General features: G+C 36.4%; 1 protein-coding gene across 1 annotated transcript; it reads left to right on the plus strand.

Annotated features, from left to right (window-relative positions):
* The first annotated feature begins 6220 nt into the window (after positions 1 to 6220).
* Positions 6221 to 22995, plus strand: kpna6 (karyopherin alpha 6 (importin alpha 7)). Its single transcript, XM_016559659.1, has 14 exons — positions 6221 to 6379; positions 12183 to 12316; positions 12576 to 12671; positions 12877 to 12976; positions 13055 to 13149; positions 13234 to 13365; positions 13466 to 13554; positions 13711 to 13810; positions 15032 to 15195; positions 16320 to 16398; positions 16507 to 16632; positions 16837 to 16964; positions 19715 to 19893; positions 21629 to 22995. The coding sequence occupies exons 1-14, from the start codon at positions 6376 to 6378 to the stop codon at positions 21814 to 21816; spliced, it is 1614 nt and encodes a 537-aa protein (XP_016415145.1). The 5' UTR covers positions 6221 to 6375; the 3' UTR covers positions 21817 to 22995.
* The last annotated feature ends 114 nt before the right edge of the window (positions 22996 to 23109 follow it).

Here is a 23109-nt window from a genome sequence, read left to right on the forward strand (position 1 = left end):
TATTATATGCTATTATTATTACTAATGTATTGTTCTGTGATTTTAATGATTAATTATAAAATGTTAGTTAGTCTTGTTTTAAAACTGATTTTTATTGTTATATATCATTAGTTTACTAATGTATTGTTTAAAAATTAAAAATAAACTGTTTTTGTGCAGTTAAAGCTTCAATTGTTATTTTTCCTATTTCCCATCAACAGTTGAAATAGCAATTTTACAGGTTTTCTACAAATTATAAAGGTTATACAGTAGCACTATAAAATAAATTAAAATAACATTTCATAACTGTATAATACTATACAGTATTATTAAAAATCAACAGTGTAATACTGTACTTTGACATGGTAAAAAAATACAGTAAAATGTTGTATTACATTTTACAGTAAGCTAAACAGTACTGTAGTTAGTGTTACAGTAATTTTACTGTTGAATGAAATACAGCAACTACTGGATAATTGTTGCCAGTAAGTTACTGTTAATTTGACAATACATTTTTTACAGTGTGCTTTTATGGACTGAATCAACTATGACTTATGCCATGATAAGTCTGATCACCAGACAAACCAATTCTATGATTTCAGAAGACTTGAACGTGCACGCTGAACTATACTTTTATGTTGCTTTTGGGTCATTTTTGAAGCTTGAAATAGCACCCATTCACCGTAAGTGTGTATAATAAAGCAACCAGCACATTCTTCAAAATGTGTCCTTTTCTTTTCCATGAAAGAAAGAAGCCATACAGTTTAGAATGACATGAGGGAGAGTAAATAATGACGCAATCTTCATTTCTGTCCGAATTATTCCTTTCACTATAAATAACATCCACACTAGGGCTCTCAGGGGATTTGTTTATGGTATCAGAAGACCTTTTACTTTGACAGTATTAGTATTTATAGTCCCATTGATCCTCAGGCTCACAGAGTCTCAGATTTGAAGATTCATAATGTTGAAAAAGCCCTGCAACTTGTGACAAAGGATTCTCGGTATGGATTTATGAGGACTGGCCTGTCTCTAAGGGTCTAGTGATCAGGCAGGACCAGGTTTTGGTCCAGGGCGAGACTGATTTAGTGAGGGAGAAGGAGATGCTGGCCCCAGGCCTCCTGCTCTCTCATGTCCACTGATCCAGGATAACTATGAGGATTTATGTGCACAGCCGCCTGACTAGTGCAGCTCAGTGTAATAATGAGATCACCTTCAGGGGCCGCAGCTAGCACTCTTCTCTTTCCACACATCTCTCTTTATGTGTTTGGCTTGAGAGGTCCTCCAAATAGATTCTCTCTAACCAACTCTTGACAAATTAGCATGTTTATTGCCTAAAGCCAATCCTCTGATACGCACTCGCTTTATTCTTTCAGTCAATTCTCTCCAAGTTTATGCATCTCGGTGTTTATTTCTCTTTTTATCAATAAAGTATGTCATATTGGCTGAGTTTCTTTCAATTGAGTAAATATGCTCAGTATTTATGAGAGGAAATATAAACTGTAATTTGATAAATTGTGATTTATTGAATTTGCCTGGTCCTTGTATAATAATGTTGTAGATGCCTGCAAAGCGGTGACACTTCCTTAAGTATCTTTATCAATTTTCATTTGTGTACAATAATTGGGCTGCATTGATCCGAGACAGTTAACATAGCTAAGTGTTTTCCAATGTAAACCCCTCACTTTGTCGCATCCTGCTGCATAAAGTGCTATTTACAGCTGTGAGCTTTGACAATGTAGCCTGAGGAGAAAGTTTTCTTTCACTGTGCATTTTAATCACGGCAATAAAATCTGTTAAAGTGAAAATCAATTAATGCTTCTATTCTTGGTAAAAGAAACAAAATGCATTTTATATATATATATACATATATAACTGATAATTTGTTTGTAATCCTTCAATTTTTCAATACTGTACCGACATCTTTGCACTTTTCAAGTCCCTGGGCTCTCTGAAAAGAGTCCATTATAAAAATTCATTGTAAAAGGGGCAGAAAAGCTCTTTAAATAAAACTATATTTTTTACTATATTTCAATTCTTATCAATCAATATTTGATTTAAATATATAATTTATAATTTAAGTATATAATTTAAGCTGTTTATCACTGAAAATCTGAAATGATGCTTTGATGCATCATTTTTAGATCAAAACAGGGAAGATTATCATTTAATGATGACTTAAGTTTCAGTCTGTTCCTCTCATAAAGTTCTCATACAACTATTAAAGATGAGATATAACACACAAGTTGTAATATTTGTGTTTTAAATGGTAAAGTCTTTGTAAAAAATAAACACACTTAATTGTATTGAAAGTCTCACTGACAAGCTTTTTTTCATTTCTACACTAAAATCAGTAATATTTATTTCATTTACAACTTTTTTTTTTACAACGTATTGAAACTTGTATGCCATGTATTTAAATGTATTTGTAATTACACATTTTAATCAAGTACTTTACATTGCATTAATATGTTAATCAAATAAGTTCACTTCTTTAGAACACAACAGAAGATTATTTTTAAGTAAATTTTTTAATTTGACATTAATGCAAAGTACATTTTTTAAATGTGTGTTAAAGGGTTAGTTCACCCCAAAATTAATATTCTGTCATTAATTACTCAACCTCATGTCGTTCTAAACCCGTAAGACCTCCGTTCATCTTCGGAACACAAATTAAGATATTTTTGATGGAATCTGAGAGCTCTCTGACCCTCTCATAGACAGCAACGCAACTGAAATGTTCCCAGACAGAAACGTAGTAAGGACATCGATAAAACAGTCCATGTGACATAAGTGGCTCAACTTCAGTTTTGCGAAGCTACGAGAATACTTTTTATGTGCAAAGAAAACAAAAATTACATAATTTATTTAACAATTCTTCTCCCCCGAGTTACGTCTTCTGCCATTTTGGAGAGTACCCAAGAACGTAATCAGCGTTGTTTACGTTAGGAGGGGAAAGCACGCGCATAAACGTAATCGGCGTAATCAGCGTTGTTTACACTTAGGGTAAAGCGTGCGTATTCGTTGTGATACTCTCCAAAATGGCGGAAGACGATCTAGTGTAGAAATGAAAAAAAGCTTGTCAGTATATAGATATTCAGAATATAAATATGAAATTACATATAAAGTCCTACATTAGTCAGTCAAAAAAAGCACTCTAAAGTTCGAATAATTGCATTTAATATAAATTTAACATATAATACATTTTCATTTATTTGCAATTAACATGAAATTAAGTGCGAAAACATTCCATTTAGTTTGCACTGGTATATTGTTTTAAAGTAGCCTATATAATTTCTGTAGTAGGCTAAGTACTCTTTTTAAAAGTATGCTGAAGTGTACTTCTTTTTCACAAGAAAACATCTTCAACAATTCACCTTTTGTGTTCTACAGAAACAAAACAACAGCACACAGGTTTAGAACAGCATGACAAAACCTTCATTTTTTGGGGGTGAACTATCCCTTTAAATCTAAGCCCTGGAAGTTCCTCTAAAAACACCCAGTTATAGTATCAAAGTCTGTCACTCAAAATGACGGCTCACGTTGTCATATCTGGGTGCCTGGTGGTTGCGAGTGACTCTCATAACTAGCAAAACTATAGCACCATGCTTTTGTGATATCAGGCACAGCTGGACCGTCTCTCTCGCTGTCATATTTCTCAACTATACGCTTACAGTGTGCTATCTCTTGTGCCACCTTGCTGGCTCCACATGAAGAGAGACAGATAAAGAGGAAGGTGGGGAGCGAGGAACGTTGTGAATTTAATTTTATGGTTTATTAATAAAGACGTATCACTTTCTCTGTGCCCACACACCTCTGTTGAGTAGCTGCACCTCCCTCTTCTGCTATCTGGATCTCTCTTTATTAGGAAGACACAAAGCCCTGCTAGCATGGGATCCAAAGATAGACGTCTGTGTGACAAGCAGTCAGCTCTCATTCTGGAGTACGTTAGAAGCTGGTCATTAGCATATGCCGTATAATTGAATCAGCAAATTAGAAACCGCATTCACTGACATGCCTTCCAAAGTGCTTTCGATGGTTATCTTGTTATTTTGCAAATGATACATTGAAGGCTTGATTAGCCAAAATTAACAAGCAAACTACGTGGTCTACGAGGTTGCTTTTCATCAACAAACATGCATATACAATAGAAAATGAGAACAGCCGACATGGTATAATTAAATGAAGTCTAAAGGGAACTTAATATGTATTTAATCTTAATTATTAGTTGGCTCTCGAATGCTAGACGCCACAGTGGTACTGTCAAGTGTAAATGTGTGCGTATAACCACAATTATGTAGGACTGGTTATTGATTAGATGTACGAGAGAGCTGGCAGGCTTAAATAAATATGCAGGAGAACAATTCATATTTCTATAAATATTCCTAAAGCCTTCCTTCCTTCCTTTGTCTGACTTCATGGCTGTAAAAATTCACTATTAGGGCAGAAATGCAAATTTGATCAGAATACAAGATTCAAATCTTTCAAAATGTAAATGATTTTCTATTCCTAGAAACGGCAACTACAGGGTCCGATAAATACTGAAAAACTAATTTTTGTGTAAACAATAAGAGCTGTGTGGCCACATTGTTACTGAAACATATTGCTTATGCCAGATATAGGAATTTCTCTGGGTCACGGCTTACCTTTTGAAACTTGGCACTGATAAATGACCCTGTATTATTTTCCCATTCTTTTAAACTGCCTAGCTACACAAGATCAGGTTTGATGGTCCTTAAATTAGGAATTTGGTGGAAAACTGTAAACCACTGGAGGAAAACTGACATCGGTAGCGCTGGAAGGGTTGCAGATGTAAAGACCTTATACATTTCATTATTTCACATCACACTAAACCAAGCTTAAAGTTGCTATTTTTCTATGCATGTAAATGTAAACCCACAGTGTCTCAGGAACACGATGAAAATCTCTCGGTGTGGCGAGTCTCCTTTGGGGCCCTCACTGAGTTAATCCAACGTTGCCCCCAAGTGTTTATTGAAAGCAATGCCACCACGGGCCCAAACACTGGAGCTGTACGATAATTTATCACTACCTGCTCGCAGAGAATTGAGTGCAGGTGCCGCACACTCTGTTATTGCGTCACATTCAATTTGTGCCGAGCCGAGCGCATTAATGGAGTCACAAGGCTACAAAGACAATCCACTGTGAGCTCCATATTGCCACATTCAGAGCAGAGTAAATTTATAGGGTCTGATGCAGAAAATAAAAAAAAAATACAGAAATAAAGACTAAGTTCTAATATAGACTATATAGACTTGTCAAAAAATATTGCATTATCCACTAATTTTCTGATTGGACCTAATTATAAAGCAATTCAATTAGGCCTGTTGAATCAGGCCTATTTTGTATGCAATATCTTGTCAATAGCATGGAGAACAGCTTATGATGAATTTTTCATCATTAATACGTTTTAATACAAGTTAGAGTGTTTCAATAGCCTAATTGTCATTATTACATAGATTTTTTTTTTTTGCATTTGGCTCCCAAACTCTGGAATAGCCTTCCTGATAACGTTCGGGGTTCAGACACACTCTCTCTCTATTAAATTTTGCTACAAGTTTGATTGCAACATATAATCATTGCTGTTAATTGTGTTCAATTGGGAAGAAGTGATAGACCTATAATTATGTTTCAATGGCCATAATAAATATATAAAGTATTTTTTTAATATTAGCCTACTGGGGAAATTCCATATAGCCAACATAAAATGAGATGTTTAATATGACTTTAAACAAATATATTAGGCTATTAAATATCATACTGATAAATAGTAATTTACACTTTTTTCCGTTTTAATATTATTACTATTGGCTACTTCCTAATGCACCTTTTTATGTTTACGTTTTCTTAGTAGCCTACTAAGTAATTGAACATTTCTCTTGTTATTGTTTGTGGTAATATGCACAATATGCTTCAGCCAATATTTGTTGACAGTATTTGTATATTGTGTGTAGCCTACTGACAAGCGTAGGCCTATTTAGCAAAATAGTCAATGGAATATTTCAGGGATAAATATTATTATAGCCTAGTACATTTATCATATATTATTTATTATTTTCCTAATTTGTAATTATGTAGCAAATCACTCAGACGTTAGACAATAAAAATATTATAACGATACAAGAGCGATATAATATTATGTCCGTTTAACTTCTGACACACAGCCTACTGATGACGATAGGCTCGCATTTTGCTCGATTGCTCAGCGTTTCGTAGAACACAAATTGGAAACGCTGTCATTACGTTTGTCTCCTCCGGCTCTCTGTAGATCACCGACATATTGTTTGTGAGGAGCAAATTCTGGAAGACAAGGAGAGTGCTACGATTACAGCGTTGATATAACCAGTCATCAAATCGTATATCAGTAAAGAAAGCACGATGGGTAAGTATCCAACCTATACTGTTTTTTGACGCGTTAGTTCTGTTATTTGCGGTCTTTAGGGACCAAATCTGTAGATGAAAAGCCGAGAGAAGCTACATCATGTCAGTTGAAGCATGAGTGTAAAGGGCCAGTTAGCCTAGCACATTGCTCTACTCGACATATGTGTTTACCAGTGAGCCTCAGAACAGATATTTGAAGCTAAAACGCCTTTATAACAGACGCTTGTGAGATTTATTGGGTGTTGACTGAGGTGGAAGGAGGTTTTGAGTCTTTGCCGATGTAAACGCTTGGTCATGTTCAGCATGTTCAGTCAGAGATTGTGAAATCGTCTCATGTTAGAGTCTACACAGTGGATGAAGAGGAAATGCTCTGACATTACACGAACCTAGTGAACTGCCATTGTCTTCATAAACGATGTTTAGGTAGACACCTGACTGGATTTAGACAGACTAAACTTGGCTCCAATGTCAGTGAGTTCACCAGTCAGCTGTAACATGTGACCAACCCAGAGAGCTGGTAGTTTCTGTTTTAAATCCGTTTGCTCAAAGTTTACTAACGTTACGTTACATCGATTGTAACGTTAGTAGTTGGGCTGTTTCCTTTTGTAACCCATTGGTTATGTTTTCAGGAGCAATAAAACCTCACTCATGGTAAATGTTTGTTAAACATTACTTGGACCCTCAGCTTTGGAGAGTATGGCCTGTTTGAAGGGAGGAAGAGGTTGGGACAGGAACTATACAGACAGGACGGTCAGATAGGGTGTCAGAATCCGACTGCTGCTGACTTGGTTTTTCCTGTCTTATGGGCTACTATTTCAATGAATCATCACAGTGGAAATTAATGTGATATCTGACAGCTTTTCCATGACAGTTTAGAGGTTTTCACACACTGTGGCATTTCAGTTTGCAATTTGAGTATGGGTCAGTTTAGGCAGCAAATTTGGCTTTTCATCGCTTTCCATGGTGCAAATTTACTGAGAAGATCCGTTTCTTTTACACTCTGCTCAACGCTATGGATTTTTAAATTTTATTTAGGATTTTATTTTTGTAATTTTTGTTCCCAGACCAGCCAATGTTGTAGATTTTTATTTGCGGTTCCAAAATAATCACAGGCCCTGCCACACAAAAAAAGTTATTTTTGTTTGTTTTAAGGATGTTACAACACCAAAATTGTAGATAATAGTGAATTTCCTGAATCGAAATTTAAGTACCACAGCAAAAACGACTAGCTTTTCTAATATAAAGTTCAAACATTATATAAGACAAGTAAACAGTCAGCAATAAAATAAGAACAAATAATCAAATTACAAGTACAGATACATACAATGGTACATAATATAGCAATAGTATTCAGGTAAGAAATACTACAGAAATCGAATGTAAAAACACTGCATGGTACTGTGTAAATTATATTGATAGATCCTTATTAAAGCTGCAAAAGTTGTCTAGTTAAAGAGCAGTGAGTGATTTTGCAGGTTGAACTTTGGATAGTCTACACCCTGATCCCGTCTGCTGTTTGTCCCTAGTGCTCCGTCTTTAAGCCATAGCAAACACTCTTCTTTAAAATAGTTCTGCGACAGGAGCCCAGCCCACACTGCTATTTGTGAGGCCCATGTGATGGACAACTATGTAATGGAGCGCTTGAGTCGGGTAGAGCCACAGCTTGCTTGTCATCCCATCTAAATTTGTAGAACAGAGTCATTATGATGTTCTTTCTCTTCTTAAAGGAATAGTTCATCCAAAAATAAACATCCTACTCATCCTTAATTTGTTCCAGATCCTTATGACTGTCTTTCTTCCATGGAGAACTTAACCTAATGTAATGAAAGTGAACTGGGGCTGTCAAACTCTAGAATAACAATAAATAAGTTGTTCACTGAAAATCTTGACATCTGTCATTGCTTTACTTCGCATGTCCGATTTATGAATATATTTTTTTCCAGTTGATTTGGTCTGAATTTAATTTATGAATCTGATTGATCGAGTTCTCAAGTTTAGCTCATGGTCTTGATTTTGTGTCCTCTTGAAAGCTCCAATTCCCACTCCCCATTTATTTTAGTTACATGGAAAACGACAGCCAGCTACTCTACAATTCAGAAGTTGAGGGTTTGCTTTTTAGAATTTTTTTTTTTTGATTAAATTAATGAAATAGTTTTATTCGGTAAGGATTAAATTAAAGTAATCAAAAGTTACAGTAAATACTTTATAATGTGGCAAGATCATTTATTTCAGATAAATGATGTTTCTTAGAGAATCCTGAAAAAGAAAATGTATCACAGTTACCACAAAATGATGTCTTACACAAAAACTGTTTTTAACATTGATAATAATACAGTAAATGTTTCATAAAACAGCATGGTACAATGATTTCTGAAGGATCATATGACACTGAAAACTGGAGTAATTAAGGTAAAAATTCAGCTTTGCATCACATAAATAAAGTTTAAAATATATAAAAATAGAAAGCAGTTATTTTAAATTGTAGTAATTTCACAATAAGACTGGAGTAATTGTGGTGAAAATTCAGTTTTGCATCACAGGAATACATTTTAAAATGTATAAAAATATAAAGCAGTTATTTTAAATTGTAATAATTTAACAATATTAATAATTGTACTTATTTTTGATCAGATGAATGCAGCTTTGGTGAGCATAAGACTTATTTTCAAAAACATTAATAAATCTTAACAACCTCAATCTTTTGAGTGTATATTATTTAAAAGTCCTTCCCATATGGGTTTGAAACAACAGTAAATGGTGACAAATGTCATTTTTGGGTGAACTATTCCTTTAAGCCATGGCCTATATTGCTCATGAGCAGATAAATTGTTGCCTTCCATAAGTTAGGAAGAAGGCCTCACCCAAAACCTCACCCATCAGGAAGCCTGATTTCTAACAGTCAAGCTGAAACTTGTGGTAGTTCTCTGCCCCAGAACTGCAGATCTTTACTGATTGAAGGTTATGGAGGCCTTCACATGGTGCCAATGCTGATTTTGGGTTATTTTCCTCCTTTGAGACACTGTACAATAAGATCATACAGAAAGGATGGGAGCGGATCCAAGATCAGAAACTGTACCCTCAGGCACTTTGTCTGTTAGTGCCCTGATGTGCATTCGGTAGCATTAGCCAGTCATCATTCGTAGCCTCCTCCTCTGCTCTCAGTGCTGAGACAGGCTGCTTTAGCTGCTTGCTCATGCAAACAGCGTTTAGACACCCTCACTAAAAGTGGTTTTGCTCACTGACTCCGGGTGGCTCTGTTCAAGTGTGTTGTGCTCAGCACAAACAGACCAAAGTGAGTAATGAAGGTGGAGAAAGCTGCTGAGATTGCTGAACAATTTCTCCAACGTTCATTGTTATGTTTTGAAGGGAAGGGTTTAATAAGCTATGCACTTCCACATTCACTTTCGTCTCGTTACTGACGACATGTGCGCTCTTGCAGATGGCGTACCAATTGAAATTGTCACAGCTGTTTTGTTTTTCCTGTCAAGATGCCCAAATACATGAGCATATTTGTCCACCGTGGACAGTTTGTGCAGGTCTTGCACTCGTCCTTTGCTCACTAGCAGCAACTCATTGACAGAAATATGAACTATACAATTTTCATTGACGTTTGAAAGCAGGCTCTGCATCCCAATTCACAGACTTCAAATCAAGATATTTATTCTTATTAAGACAAAGATTGTTTATAGAGATGCACTGATCGATCGGCCAGGGATCGGAATCGGACGATTTTCCTCATGATCGGCCCGGATCGGTGATCGGCTGGTCAGTCTCACTTCTTTCCGATTTCGAGCCGATCCGTTTTGTTACCAGCAGCACAGGCAATAACTAGGGGTGCTCCGATCAGGATTTTTGAGACCGATCATAGAAAGCAGTATCTGCCGATACCGATACCGATCTTTTTAAAGCCTTCTTTTTATCATTTATAACTATTTATAGTAATACTCCAATCAGGATTTTTAGACATTTATTCTGGGCCTGAATTTCATTTTTGAAAATGGGGTGAATTCCCCTCTAAGGTGACTCTTGTGAGAGGGTAAGCAGCTTTCACACAGGAGTCCGCTACTGATCCGTGGCTGTTTACCACAAACACAACATTTATCCATTATTTTGATTTCAAATCCAAACATTGTCACTGAAAATGCTTTTTACTTTTGCATTTACTTCTAGATTTATATATTAAGTTGCTCAAGCAAGTGGCAACAAACAATGCGCTGGTACTTTACCCTGTGCAGAAACTATCTCTGCACTGCTGCAGATGCACCGCTCCTGACCGCAACCGTGTGCAGTGAACGCTTTAATCCGTTAACATGAGTATCAACTTTAGTGACGATGTGACACTACCTCGACTGTGCAAGTGACAATTCCTGTGTCATCTGTGCAGCGTGCAGCTCGCTTATAGACAGACGCGATGTGCGGTGATTTGAATCCATTTGCGTATTTTGAGAGAGAAAGAGAGAGCATGCGCTGTGATTCACTCACGCTGTTTGTGAAATTACGTCTCACACAAGGTTTTCATATTCCTGCTGTTGTCTGTCATGTTAATCAAAGAAGAAAAGACAAAGAAAATAATTTTCTGCTCTTGACTGAATACGTTTTATAACTTTAATGGTAAGCATTAATCTGTATTTAATTTTTACAATGAAGACTACAGAAATTAAAGTAATCAAATGTAAAATAACGCTGGATGTGTTATTTTCCATTTGATTACTTTAATTTCTGTAGTATTTCTTACCTGAATAAAAACTTACTTAACCTGAAAAACTTAGTTTCATAGCTCTCTTTATTCTATTGCATTTATTTGTGCTGTTGTTTGCAATTTTTTTTTATTTGTTCTTATTTTATTACTGTCTTTTTACTTGTGTTTTTTATGAAAATAAAACTTTGCATTGAAGAAAAGTAGATTTTTGTTTGTATATGCTGTCAATTATAGTTCTTAGAAATAAAATCGGAATCGTCAAAAATCGGTATCGGCAGATCACACTAACAAAAATTCGGAAATCGGAATCGGCCAAGAAAATTGCAATCGGTGCATTTCTAATTGTTTATATACACTACCATTCAAAAGTAAAACGTAAAATGTTTAAGTCTCTTATGTTCACCAAAGCTGCATTTATTTGATCAAAAATTATTTTTTCTGTTTTAATTAATAAAAAAAAAAAATATGAAGATGTAATATTTCTGTGATGGTAAAGCTGAATTTTCAGCATCATTACTTCAGTCTTCATTGTGACATGATCCTTCAGAAATCATTCTAATAGGCTGATTTGCTGCTCAAGAAACATTTCTTACTATTATCAATGTTGAAAAGAGTTCCACTGCTTCATATTTTTCTGGAAACCTTGATATATTTTTATTTAGGATTCTTTAATGAATAAATAGTAAAGAAAAAATAGGCTTTTGTTCTGTCATGTACTTATTATGCAATAAAAAAGAATACTGCATGGCCAAGACTATGTGGACACCTGCTCCTAATTAAAAGGTTTGGCGATTTCAGCTGCACACTGTCTTTAAGTGCTCTTGGGAAACTCTTATATCTGAGCTGTGATGTCACACAATCTAAAGTAGACAAAACAAATAAACCTTTTTCTGTTTCTGTTTCATTGGATTGTACTGCTCGTGTTTTATCAGTGAGACCGGAGATTTGAAATATACTAATGCTAATCTTGCATATTATTTAGGATCGATAGTATGCAGCAAGAGGGTGGTTGGGAGGTTGATTATCATGGTTTATCTAGGATCAAAGCAGACTATTAATTATCTGTTGTGTCTATAAACTGTTACTGATTCGGTCTGTTCTGCAGAGCCTTCAGGAAGTCCTGCGAAGGATAATTTCAGGATGAACCGCTACAAGAACAAAGCACTCAACCTGGAGGAGATGCGTCGGAGAAGGGAGGAGGAAGGCATTCAGCTGAGGAAACAGAAACGAGAGCAACAGGTGACTGTCCACTTTTCTTTCTTTTCATGTTCCCTACTACATGTACTGTCTTTTAAAGGTAACCTGAAATTATTTGGAATAGAAATATTTTGTAGTATTATCCCATACTACACCTTTTCTTATTGACTATCCTGTTGCAGTTTATATTGCATTCTGTTAAAGAAGTGAAATGGTCTGTGAATGCTGTTTCATGTGAACTTTAACTGTCACATCAATTGATGCACTTTGCACCATTGATTCTCTCTATTTCTCTTGGCAGCTGTTTAAGAGGAGAAATGTGGAGCTGCTTGGTGAAGAAGGGGGGATGTTTGACAGTCCACTTATGGATTCCTACGTCTCGTCCACCACAGCCCCAGTGAGTTCAAATCCAAATGCATAGTTTGCCTTCTCCCATTATGTCACTTACAGGCAGAGGTAACACTGGGACTGTTGTTAGTAGTGCATTATGACCCCTTAATTCAATAAGCACTATTGATTTGGACTTCTCAGAGGTGCAAACCTGGGCCGAAAACAAATTACGGTCATTGATCTAGACCAAATTTGCCCTATGTGTTTTTTAGGATGGAGTAATTACAAGAGACATGGTTGAAATGCTCTTCTCAGAAGATCCTGAACTACAACTGGTCATGACACAGAGGTTCAGAAAACTACTTTCCAAAGGTATCTGACACAAACACATGTCTGGAGTTGCCTAGACGCGTGGATGAGTTTTAATAAATCAATCTTTGTGTTGTTCAGAACCAAACCCTCCTATTGACGAGGTGATAAGCACACCGGGAGTTGTGAGTAGATTTGTTGAGTTCCTTCAGAAAAGTACAAATTGCACATTACAGGTGAGATGTGATGAAAGCTAAACTACTTTCTCCATTTAAAGTTCTAAAGTCAGATCCTTGAAAGTGTGTGCTTTTTTCCCTTAGTTTGAGGCCGCTTGGGCACTGACCAACATCGCGTCTGGAACATCTCAGCAGACAAAGTTTGTGATCGAGGCCGGTGCCGTACCTGTCTTTATCGAGCTTCTTAACTCAGAGTTTGAAGACGTGCAGGAGCAGGTACAAGTTATAAAGCTGCAAGGGAGAAGTCACCTTGTTTTGTTTGTGCTAAACGAGTATAAATCCCATGTGGGTATGTTAATGAATCTTCATGTCACAGGCTGTTTGGGCTTTGGGGAACATTGCGGGAGACAGCGCTGTGTGCAGAGATTTTGTGCTAAATTGTAATATCCTTCCTCCTCTGCTAATGTGAGTGCTTGGTTTTTCTGTTCACCTTACATGAGGCCACAGTACTGGTATTTATCTGACATAGCAGTGAATTGAACATCTTTTGCAGAAGAAACAAACATGTTTGCTGAAGATAAGTATTGATTGTTTCCTTAATGATACTTTTTTCATCCCCAGGCTGCTGACCAAATCCACTCGTCTCACAATGACCAGGAATGCTGTGTGGGCCTTGTCCAACCTCTGCAGAGGCAAAAGTCCACCCCCAGACTTTGAGAAGGTCTGTACTGCTTATCTGTCCCCTTGACAACACTCTCATTTTCCTTATGTTTAAGAAGGCATTTTACAGGATGATAGAGATGTCACAGGTACAAGCAAATTGAGTACCAAGGGGATACTAAAATAAAATAATAATAATAAATGTACAGCAATGCCAATGTATCCACTGTATATCCTAGAGGCTTAGGGTGAGCTTGTTTAACTTGAGCTATGAAGTAACCCAGAAGAGTGCCCTAGCAACCAGCCATTACACCCTGGCAACTACCCAAAACACCCTACTATGAAATGCTTAACTGACTTGAATGCAACATGGCATTGTTTTATTTATATATTTTTTATTTATTGGATATGTTATACATTGGTATCATATTTTTAAAAAACATTTAAATATAGTAATTTATATATTTTATTTATACACTGCTGTTCAAACGTTTAGGTTCAATCATGTTTTATAAAGAAACTGTTTTACTTAGCGAGGGTGCATTTAGTTGATCAAAAGATACAGTAAATACATTTATTATATATTTTTAAAAATATTATTGATAAAAAGACATTGAAGATAGCATGACAATATCCAGAGAAAATAAATTTTTATATATATTTTAACTTCCCTTAATTCGTTTATAATGTTACGGAAGATTTTTATTTCTTTTTTTTTTTTTAATAACTTATAATAACTTTCTATTCACTAAATGCTCCTGGAAAAAAATGCATTAATAAGCAGTACAACATGTATAACAACATAGTATATTAGAATGATTTCTGAAGATCGTTGTGTGTCATAAGTCTCATATGACAGTGAAGACTGGAATAATGGCTGCTGAAAATTTTGCTTTGCCATTGCAGGAATAAGTTGCATATTAAAAAGACTATGATCAAATAGATTATGTTCAAATAGAAAACAGTGGTTTTAAATTGTAATAATATTTCCCAATATTAATGTTTTTACTATATTTTTATTTGTGACCTGCTTTTTATTACAAATAAACCTTTGAAAATCATTAAAATATCTTAACAAACCCAAGCTTTGAAACAGTAGTGTACATTTAAGTAATATCTCAAATATTATGTATCAAATGAAAGAAGTGTTTACACATGACTCAGTCATGTCATTATGCAGTATTTTTTTTATTTTGTATTTTTTTTATACTTCATTCTAGACATAAATTACATTTACATATTCCACAGACTTCTTATTGATAGCTGTCTTTTGCTCTTGTAGGTGTCTCCATGCCTGCCTGTGCTGTCCCGTCTTTTATTCAGCAGTGATTCAGACCTGCTGGCTGATGCCTGTTGGGCTTTGTCCTATCTCTCCGATGGGCCCAATGAGAAGATCCAGGCAGTTATTGATTCAGGGGTCTGCAGGAGGCTGGTGGAGCTGCTCATGTGAGTCAGCTACATTGTCATTTCTAGGTCATATTGAAACTGGTTTTATGGAACATTTAAGTTCCATAGTGACATATTTCAAAGTGAAACTGAATATTCAGCAGGACATAACTAAAAATGTGGACTTGACTAAATCCACCACATTTGACTGTATACTGAAAAGGAAGGTATGACGACTACTTCTGGGAAACTCAAACATAGATGTTTTTAAAATGATTCATGCTATTCATTTTCCATACAGCAAAATCATTTTTGTGGCCAGTAGCAGTCAAGCTCGAAAAAGACCAAAACAATAAATGACTTATGTGCCATATTTCAAATCCAAATAATTACAAACTTTAAATAGGATCGGTTTTGATTTAACTTTGTTTTTAAAACTCAGATTGCAGAATATGTATCGACAGTTTTTTTTTTAATTCTTTATTTGAGCTTTACCTTATCAGTCTTTCTCAGAAAACATCCAAGGGGTCCCCAGGCTATGTTATTATTATTAATATATTAAAATAATCAAACATTACTCTGATTTAAAGTGCTAAACAAAACAACAGATAAAATCAAGATTATACTGAATTTCATTTAGCTTAAAATTAATTATTGTTTTTATTGAAAAAGTATTCTTCAAACTGCTGGAAACACAAAATGAATCATGGTTCGTTAATTTTATGTCAGTCCTCTCAGTTTTTGTTAATAAATCTGAAAATGGCAGCAATACAGAACATATCTATAACCTTTAGTCAGGTTAAATGCCATATTTAATTTAAAATGGATGAAAACGAGCCTGTGAGGGATAGACTTGCAGTCTTTACAATGGCATGCACTGTATAAAATTGTGCATTTTCACAACTTTCAAAACTGAGTTTTTGTCTGCTTAAAGGTTTTTCAGAAATGTGTCAGCTGAACAGTCGCTATGTTGTTAAACAGTGCAATCTATTAAATGCTCTGTACTTCTGTCACTCACAGTCTCATATTCATTCCTGTCAAAAGTTAAATATGGCTCTACCCTGACTGAGGATCTATATCAGGGGGCCTTTCAAATATTGTGTTGGACAACAGGGGGCCTTTTGAATCATAAAGGTTGAGAACTACTGGTCTTAATAGATGACCAGCTTCCTCTTTTCTTGCAGGCACACCGACTACAAGGTGGCCTCTCCTGCTCTGAGGGCTGTTGGAAACATTGTTACAGGAGATGACATTCAGACACAGGTGTGTTTGTGTGTGAGCAGATGTGTTTATTCGTCTTCATGCATGATTATCTCTGGTTTCGAACAGGAGATGGATGGTCTCCTTATACTTCTGTTCTCTCTGCCCTAGGTGGTGTTGAACTGCTCAGCTCTCCCCTGCCTCCTGCACCTGCTCAGTAGCGCCAAGGAATCCATCAGGAAGGAGGCCTGCTGGACCATCTCCAACATCACAGCGGGAAACAGAGCGCAGATTCAGGTACACCATGACCCACACTCCACATCTGCTACCCAGAGGCACACTCGCAGGGCTCAGCTTGTTTATCATGTGCAGCAGGGTTACACGGCTGCGGCCTCAAAGGAGTGAACTTGTTTGTAGTGTCTACTTAGGATTTATTTTTGGATTTAAGGATGTCTTTAATCCTCTGTTCTTTTTCTCACCTGTCATCAACATCTTCTGCAGGCCGTAATAGATGCAAACATCTTCCCAGTCTTGATAGATATCCTACAGAAAGCCGAATTCCGCACCAGGAAGGAGGCGGCGTGGGCGATCACTAATGCCACGTCAGGTGGTACACCTGAGCAGATCAGGTGAGCTCCGAGCGTGCGCTTTCAAGCGGCTTGTTTTAAACATCTTAAGCATTCAGACTTCTGACTAAAGTGTCACAAAGACTGCCGTATCATTTGCCATCACTTTGTGAATCAGGTCATTGACACGGAGCTCATTTTTGGCGAGCAGATCCAATAGCAATATATGAACTGATATCATAGAGAAAGACCCCTGCAGACCCGTATCACTGTGTGTCAAGGTTAATTAAGCACCTAAAATTAGGTAATTTGACCTTATGACGAGGCCAGGTTAGCTCAGTCGGTAAAATGTCATGTGGTGCGACTTCCTAGAGAATTATAAAAAGTACCTTTTTCCTTGGAAAAATATATTTTAAAAAAGTGTGTAAGGAAAATATGTTACTTTTTACTTGATGGTTATACCACATGACATTTTAGAGTAATTCAGTTTAAATATTTGATAAATGGTATAAACATTTTTCAAAACTGAATGAAAAATCTAAGAATGAGAATACTTTTAAAGTAGATGTTTCCTTTTTATTTATTTACCCTCTTATTTGTCATAGACCTAATTGTAAGCCTACATTTGGCTTTGCATTCATATTTACTAAGGATGCACTGGTCATATTTTTTTTTATGGCTAATCCTGATTTCCTATTAATTTTATTTATTTATTTTTAATTAGTGAATGGGCTGATACCAATTGCTAAGCAAGAGACAACAAAGAACAAAAGAGTACATGAACAATATTTATTGCTCTATTACATGCCAAATTGGCCTTAAATAAAAATATCTGAAGCCATTTGAAATTAGAAGCAAACATTGCATTTTAACCATGATCCAAACAAAGATGCTACATGCATGTAGCATAAGCAGTTGTTTTTACGAATGTGTCTGAATAGTCAGATTTTAGTGTTGTGAAATTATGCTACATAAAAGAACTGCACAAAAAAAAAAAACAGCAGATGGGCTAAATGAATCACTCTCTAACAGTAGGTGGCACTTATGGAACAAAAGCAATAGCTTTTCCTTGGTTAAAGCTGAACACAAAGCAGCTGTGCTTATAAATACAACTTTAATAGGCATTACATGCAGGTAAATGCCATCTAAAATTTTCTGGACAGTCATTTACTTTCAAAGATGCATTCATATAAACTTCCACCCCCAATTCAATATTTAGAATTTTCTTGTTCTGCCTGCTACAGTATTTTCTGTGCTGGCGTGTCTGTGCTCTTGTATTTGTGACCATCTTCAGCGTGTCCCGTCTCTCTGTTAACATCCTGTTTACAGACTTTTAGTATTTCTATTACAAACTCTGGGGAATGATTCTAATGCAGTTTATGTGCAAGTCTGGAACAGAGAATGGACAAAATAAAACCAATCAGTTGTGTGTTTGGAGCAAAAAAATGTCTGGTTCTGACTGATGGCCAGTCGACTGGTGCATCTCTAATATTTACCCTCTTTACAGCCTCTTTTTGTCTGTGTTGCTTGTTTTGACCAAGAATCATCCACAATGCGCACATAACATGCTGATTGTCAATATGTCTGTCTTTTCAAGATACATGACACCATTGGTTGCTGGAGAATAATGCTCCACGCTCATCCAGACATAATCGGGTTAGAGCTAACCTCAGAAACAAATTCTCAAGATAGTTTAAGTTTAGCATGACAGCCCATTTAAAGTGCTCCCCCAATCCTTGTCTGGCCAACTTGGGTCTTCTCAGAAGGCTATTAGAATGGCACAACTCAAGCGCTAATATTGGAGTAGTTGTCTTGATCACTAGGGAGCACTTGCGATGTGTTTATCCAGATTGAATTGCAGTGTGGATTTCATGCCGTCTAGTGAGATCACACTGTCTGGAAGTTGCAGTGTGCTTAAAGTGTTTATTACTATGCACACTTACAGCAAATGGCTTCAGTTTTTATCAGACATACACTTATGGCATTTTGCAGCAGCCCAAACAGTGCTTCATTAAATATATAAGCCTATAATGTGTATTTACAGAGTGCTTCCTTTGGCATAAGTGTAGCAACAACTTACCATCTAAGATCTCATCTAATCGTATTTATAATGTGCGAGACATGTTTTTAACTGGAGTGTTACATAAGTGTGGTGTTGTGACTTGATGTTATTATTGATGTTATGAGTATGCTTTACTTTTGGATTGTGCTCAAGGAATTTTACTTGATCCTTTATTTATGATGTTTCTTAGTCTACTTTTAGTCCTATCCTTTCACGTTTCACATTGCTTAAACGTTTTCTAGAATCAGTGAACAAGAAAGGAAACTAGGACCAGTTGCTAGCCTAATGTTGATGCTCACTTGCTGACCTTGGGATGTTTGGCTCGTGCTCATGGTATCATTGTGTGTCTAAATCTGAAATGCAGATTATATTACAAACAGTGATTTGATGGGGTATGGCTTGCCAAATATAAATTCCCTCATCTTCAGTTATTTGTATTGTGGGAAATTAAATTATGATGTTTATTTTCGGAGAAATTAAGTACTGAAGGACAACTATTGTCCCAGTCGTACTGGTGCGTGCCTAGTTTTCCAAATTGATTCATTCCACGAATTACACAAAGCAGCAGAAGGGGAAATACATGATTTTCTGTGCCAAAAATAAAGCAGCCATTGGACTTAATTTTTGAGGGCAGTATTCCAAGCACAATGTTATTTGGATTGTGTTTTTTCCTATTGAATTGAGACAGAACATGGTGGCACACATGTTGCTGCTTATTGATTTCCATCATGTTTTTGTTTTTTTTCTGTAGGTATCTGGTCAATTTGGGCTGCATTAAACCTCTCTGTGATCTGTTGACTGTGATGGACTCCAAGATCGTTCTGGTGGCTCTGAGTGGTCTGGAGAACATTCTCAGACTGGGCGAGCAGGAGGCCAAACAGAACGGCAGTGGCCACAACCCTTACTGCAGTCTGATAGAGGAAGCCTATGGTAACATTATATTCATCAAACCATCAATTTTATGCTACAATTGCATATGTATTTTCAGAGACGTCATATCAAAATATGATGAGAAATGGCAAAAAAAAAATCAGCCTGTTGTAGGGCTGCACGATTAATCGAATGCGATTGTCATGCGCATTTTGTTAGTAAAGCCGGTTCTGTAATCAGCAGTAAATCATCATCACGTGTTTTCAGGTGGAGCAGCATTTACTACACAGAGCCGTAGTTCACTGACAAGTTATGCAAAAAAATCGCATTCGATTATGAAATCGCAGTGATAGTAAGGCATTGCATTATAAATATACTTTATTTTAATGAAAATTATAATAATAATAGCTCAGATAAACCATATATTGTCATAATCGTGTGTTTATTAGTCACGTTGAATCAATAAAAGCAAAATTCTGTTTATCCAGCTACCGCTATGGGCATTTCCTGGGTTTCTTCTGCAGGCGTATTTGGAGTTTCCTCGCAAGAGCGCCCTCTGGCCTTTAGATGGAGATTTACTGCTGATCACAGAACCGTGCTTCACTGAAAGATACGCATGACAATCGCAGCTTCTGTCGAATCGCGATTTCGATTCCATTTCGATTTATCGTGCAGCCCTAGCCTGTTGTAGGGTTAATTTTGCTATATGGGTCAGTTAAGTTTAGGGTTGGATTTTGGGGGGGGGGTGGGGGTTGAAAATTTCTTATGCTCATTTTGACTGCATTTATTTAATCAGTAATAGAGAAAAAAATGTAATATTGTGAAATAATATTAGTTTAAAATAAACATTTTCTATACTAATATATTTTTAAATTGCTGAATTTTCTTCAGACGTCAGTGTCACATGATCCTTCAGAAAAGATTCGAATATGTTGATTTGCTGCTGAATAATCATTTATTACACAGCCCCTGCATCTTGAAAAAAGAAAGGTGCTGATGTGCTTAATATTGCAGAATTTCAAGATGCTGAGTTCAAAATTAATAAAACTTTGCATCACAGTTTTTCTTCACAAAATAAATGAATTCACTGAAATTGTATGTATGTTTAGGTAGTCAAATGTCAGAACTTTATAAACAAAAGTTTGTAAATGTACAAGCTTTTTATTTTATTTTTTTCACAAAATCTGTAATTTTCTGTCACTATTCGTCTTTGTGGCAGCTTTTCAGATGGTTTTATGCCCAAACTCTGTCCTGGAGGGCCGATGTCCTGCAGAGTTTAGCTCCAACTTGCCTCAACACACCTGCCTGGAAGTTTCTAGCATGCCTAGCAAGAGCATGATTAGCTGGTTCAGGTGTGTCTAATTGGGGTTGGAGCTAAACTCTGCAGGACACCGGCCCTCCAGGACCGAGTTTGAGCACCCCTGGTTTAAGGGATAAGGCAAGACTTCTTCACCTTACAAATTATTATTCAAAGCCAAAATGCTAAGAAATGCACGTATTTTGTAGAAATTGTAACATGCTTAAGCCAAACGGGCACTATTTTTTAAATTAGCACCCCAAAATTAAGAAACATTGTATTTTATTCAGCAAATATGATGCTGGGGGGTGTGATAAAAAAACAAAAACAACATTAATGTTTTTTTCCGGATACTTTGATAAATAGTACGTTCGAAAGAACAGCATTTATTTGAAATAGATTTTCACTAGCACTTTTGATCAATTTAGTGTAAATAATTTTTCTTTTTTTGTGTGTGTGTGTGTGTGTAAACTCTCACTCTCTTTCTCTCTCTGTCAGGGTTGGACAAAATCGAGTTCCTACAGAGTCATGAAAATCAGGAGATCTACCAGAAAGCCTTTGACCTCATCGAGCACTACTTTGGAGTAGAGGAAGAGGATGCCAGTCTGGCGCCACAGGTGGATGAGAACCAGCAGCAGTTTCTTTTCCCGCAGCAGGAGGCCCCCATGGAGGGCTTCCAGCTATAACCAGCCGCCCCTTACCTTTACACCCATCCCTGCACCCAATGCGGCTACTAAACCATATGCCGGAAACACTCAACCACTGAAATCTGAGTGAACCAAATTTCGACCCATGACCCAGACTGATTCATTTAGACACTGAGGTGTGTCTCACACAAGAGAGCTGGATTTTAGTTTCTTTCATTTCCCCCCCTCGGTGATGCAGCTATATAATCATCCCCTCAGGTAGAAATCGTGGCGCTGTGTCCTTGCTACAATTCTCCCCTTTCACTGAAAGATGAGAGAATTGTTTTCTCATTTATTTAAAATCAGAAAATCCAAACCCTTCATCTTTTGATCCTGGTTTTTTTCATCGTTTTGCATTTCTAGAATTCCTTTTTTTGTTCATTATTCATATCCTGGTAATTAAACAAGCCTGGTTGTGTTTGATATGGCTGTGCTTTATAAACGAAACTCTACCGTAATATCTGCAGATGCGTTTCATGAGGATTTAAGCACTCTTCAAAGCCTTTGTGAAGCCGTTTCATTTCTCTTAGTATTAGTATTCATCATTTCAGACCATGCTGGGTGTGGAGTTTATGTAGAGTCTATTTGACGTGGTGGTGTTGAAATAATCCAGGTATTTTAGTAAAAGAGTATCCTAACATAAGTCATTACTGTTAAAAGACAATGACTGGAAAAGTGGGGCCCAAAGAGCCCATTTAGTAAAGATAATGCCCAGTTTTCTTTTCTTTTTTTTCTTTTGTTTTAAACCAGTCAGAGGTGAAATATCTAGTTGTAGGATGTTCGTGGTGTGCAGTGTTATGAATTACTCTTCTTTTGATCAAAAGGCTTTAACTTTGAAATGTGATCTGGGGGAAATACACACACATCTGAGGGCCGGATTGATGCATAATAATTAATAATTAAATATTCACAATAAACAATAATTCTGCTCTGTTTTTAGTCATTAATTGGTGCATAGTAATTCTGGGTGGTTCGAGGTGTTTGTTCAGCGCAGCCCTCAGTATGTGCATGTTGGGGTTTTGCATGGTGTTCAACGATCATTTTGTATCCCTTGCCAGATCTTCATTCAACAATTAGCTTGCACTCATTAGATGGAGTAGTTCCGGTTTCTGTAGTTTTGCAGGTGCTTTAGGTATGGCAAGGAATACTTATTTAAATGAAATATATGGGAAAAAATATATATATATATATATATATATATAGATATTATGTTCTATTTGCACACACCTTGCACACATGCATACAAGACCAGCATACACTTCATAAACATGTACACAAACAGATTAGCATAAA

This window comes from Sinocyclocheilus rhinocerous, unplaced genomic scaffold (genome assembly GCF_001515625.1).
Source record: "Sinocyclocheilus rhinocerous isolate Xijiao unplaced genomic scaffold, SAMN03320098_v1.1 scaffold2423, whole genome shotgun sequence".
NCBI classification, from domain to species: Eukaryota; Metazoa; Chordata; class Actinopteri; order Cypriniformes; family Cyprinidae; genus Sinocyclocheilus; species Sinocyclocheilus rhinocerous.

What these genes read in the sequence shown, in the direction of transcription:
- kpna6 (XM_016559659.1), top strand. An exon ending in CAGAAAACTACTTTCCAAAG is followed by an intron (nt 12,977 to 13,054) that starts GTATCTGACACA and finishes TGTGTTGTTCAG; the next exon opens with AACCAAACCCTCCTATTGAC. An exon ending in CACCCCCAGACTTTGAGAAG is followed by an intron (nt 13,811 to 15,031) that starts GTCTGTACTGCT and finishes TTGCTCTTGTAG; the next exon opens with GTGTCTCCATGCCTGCCTGT.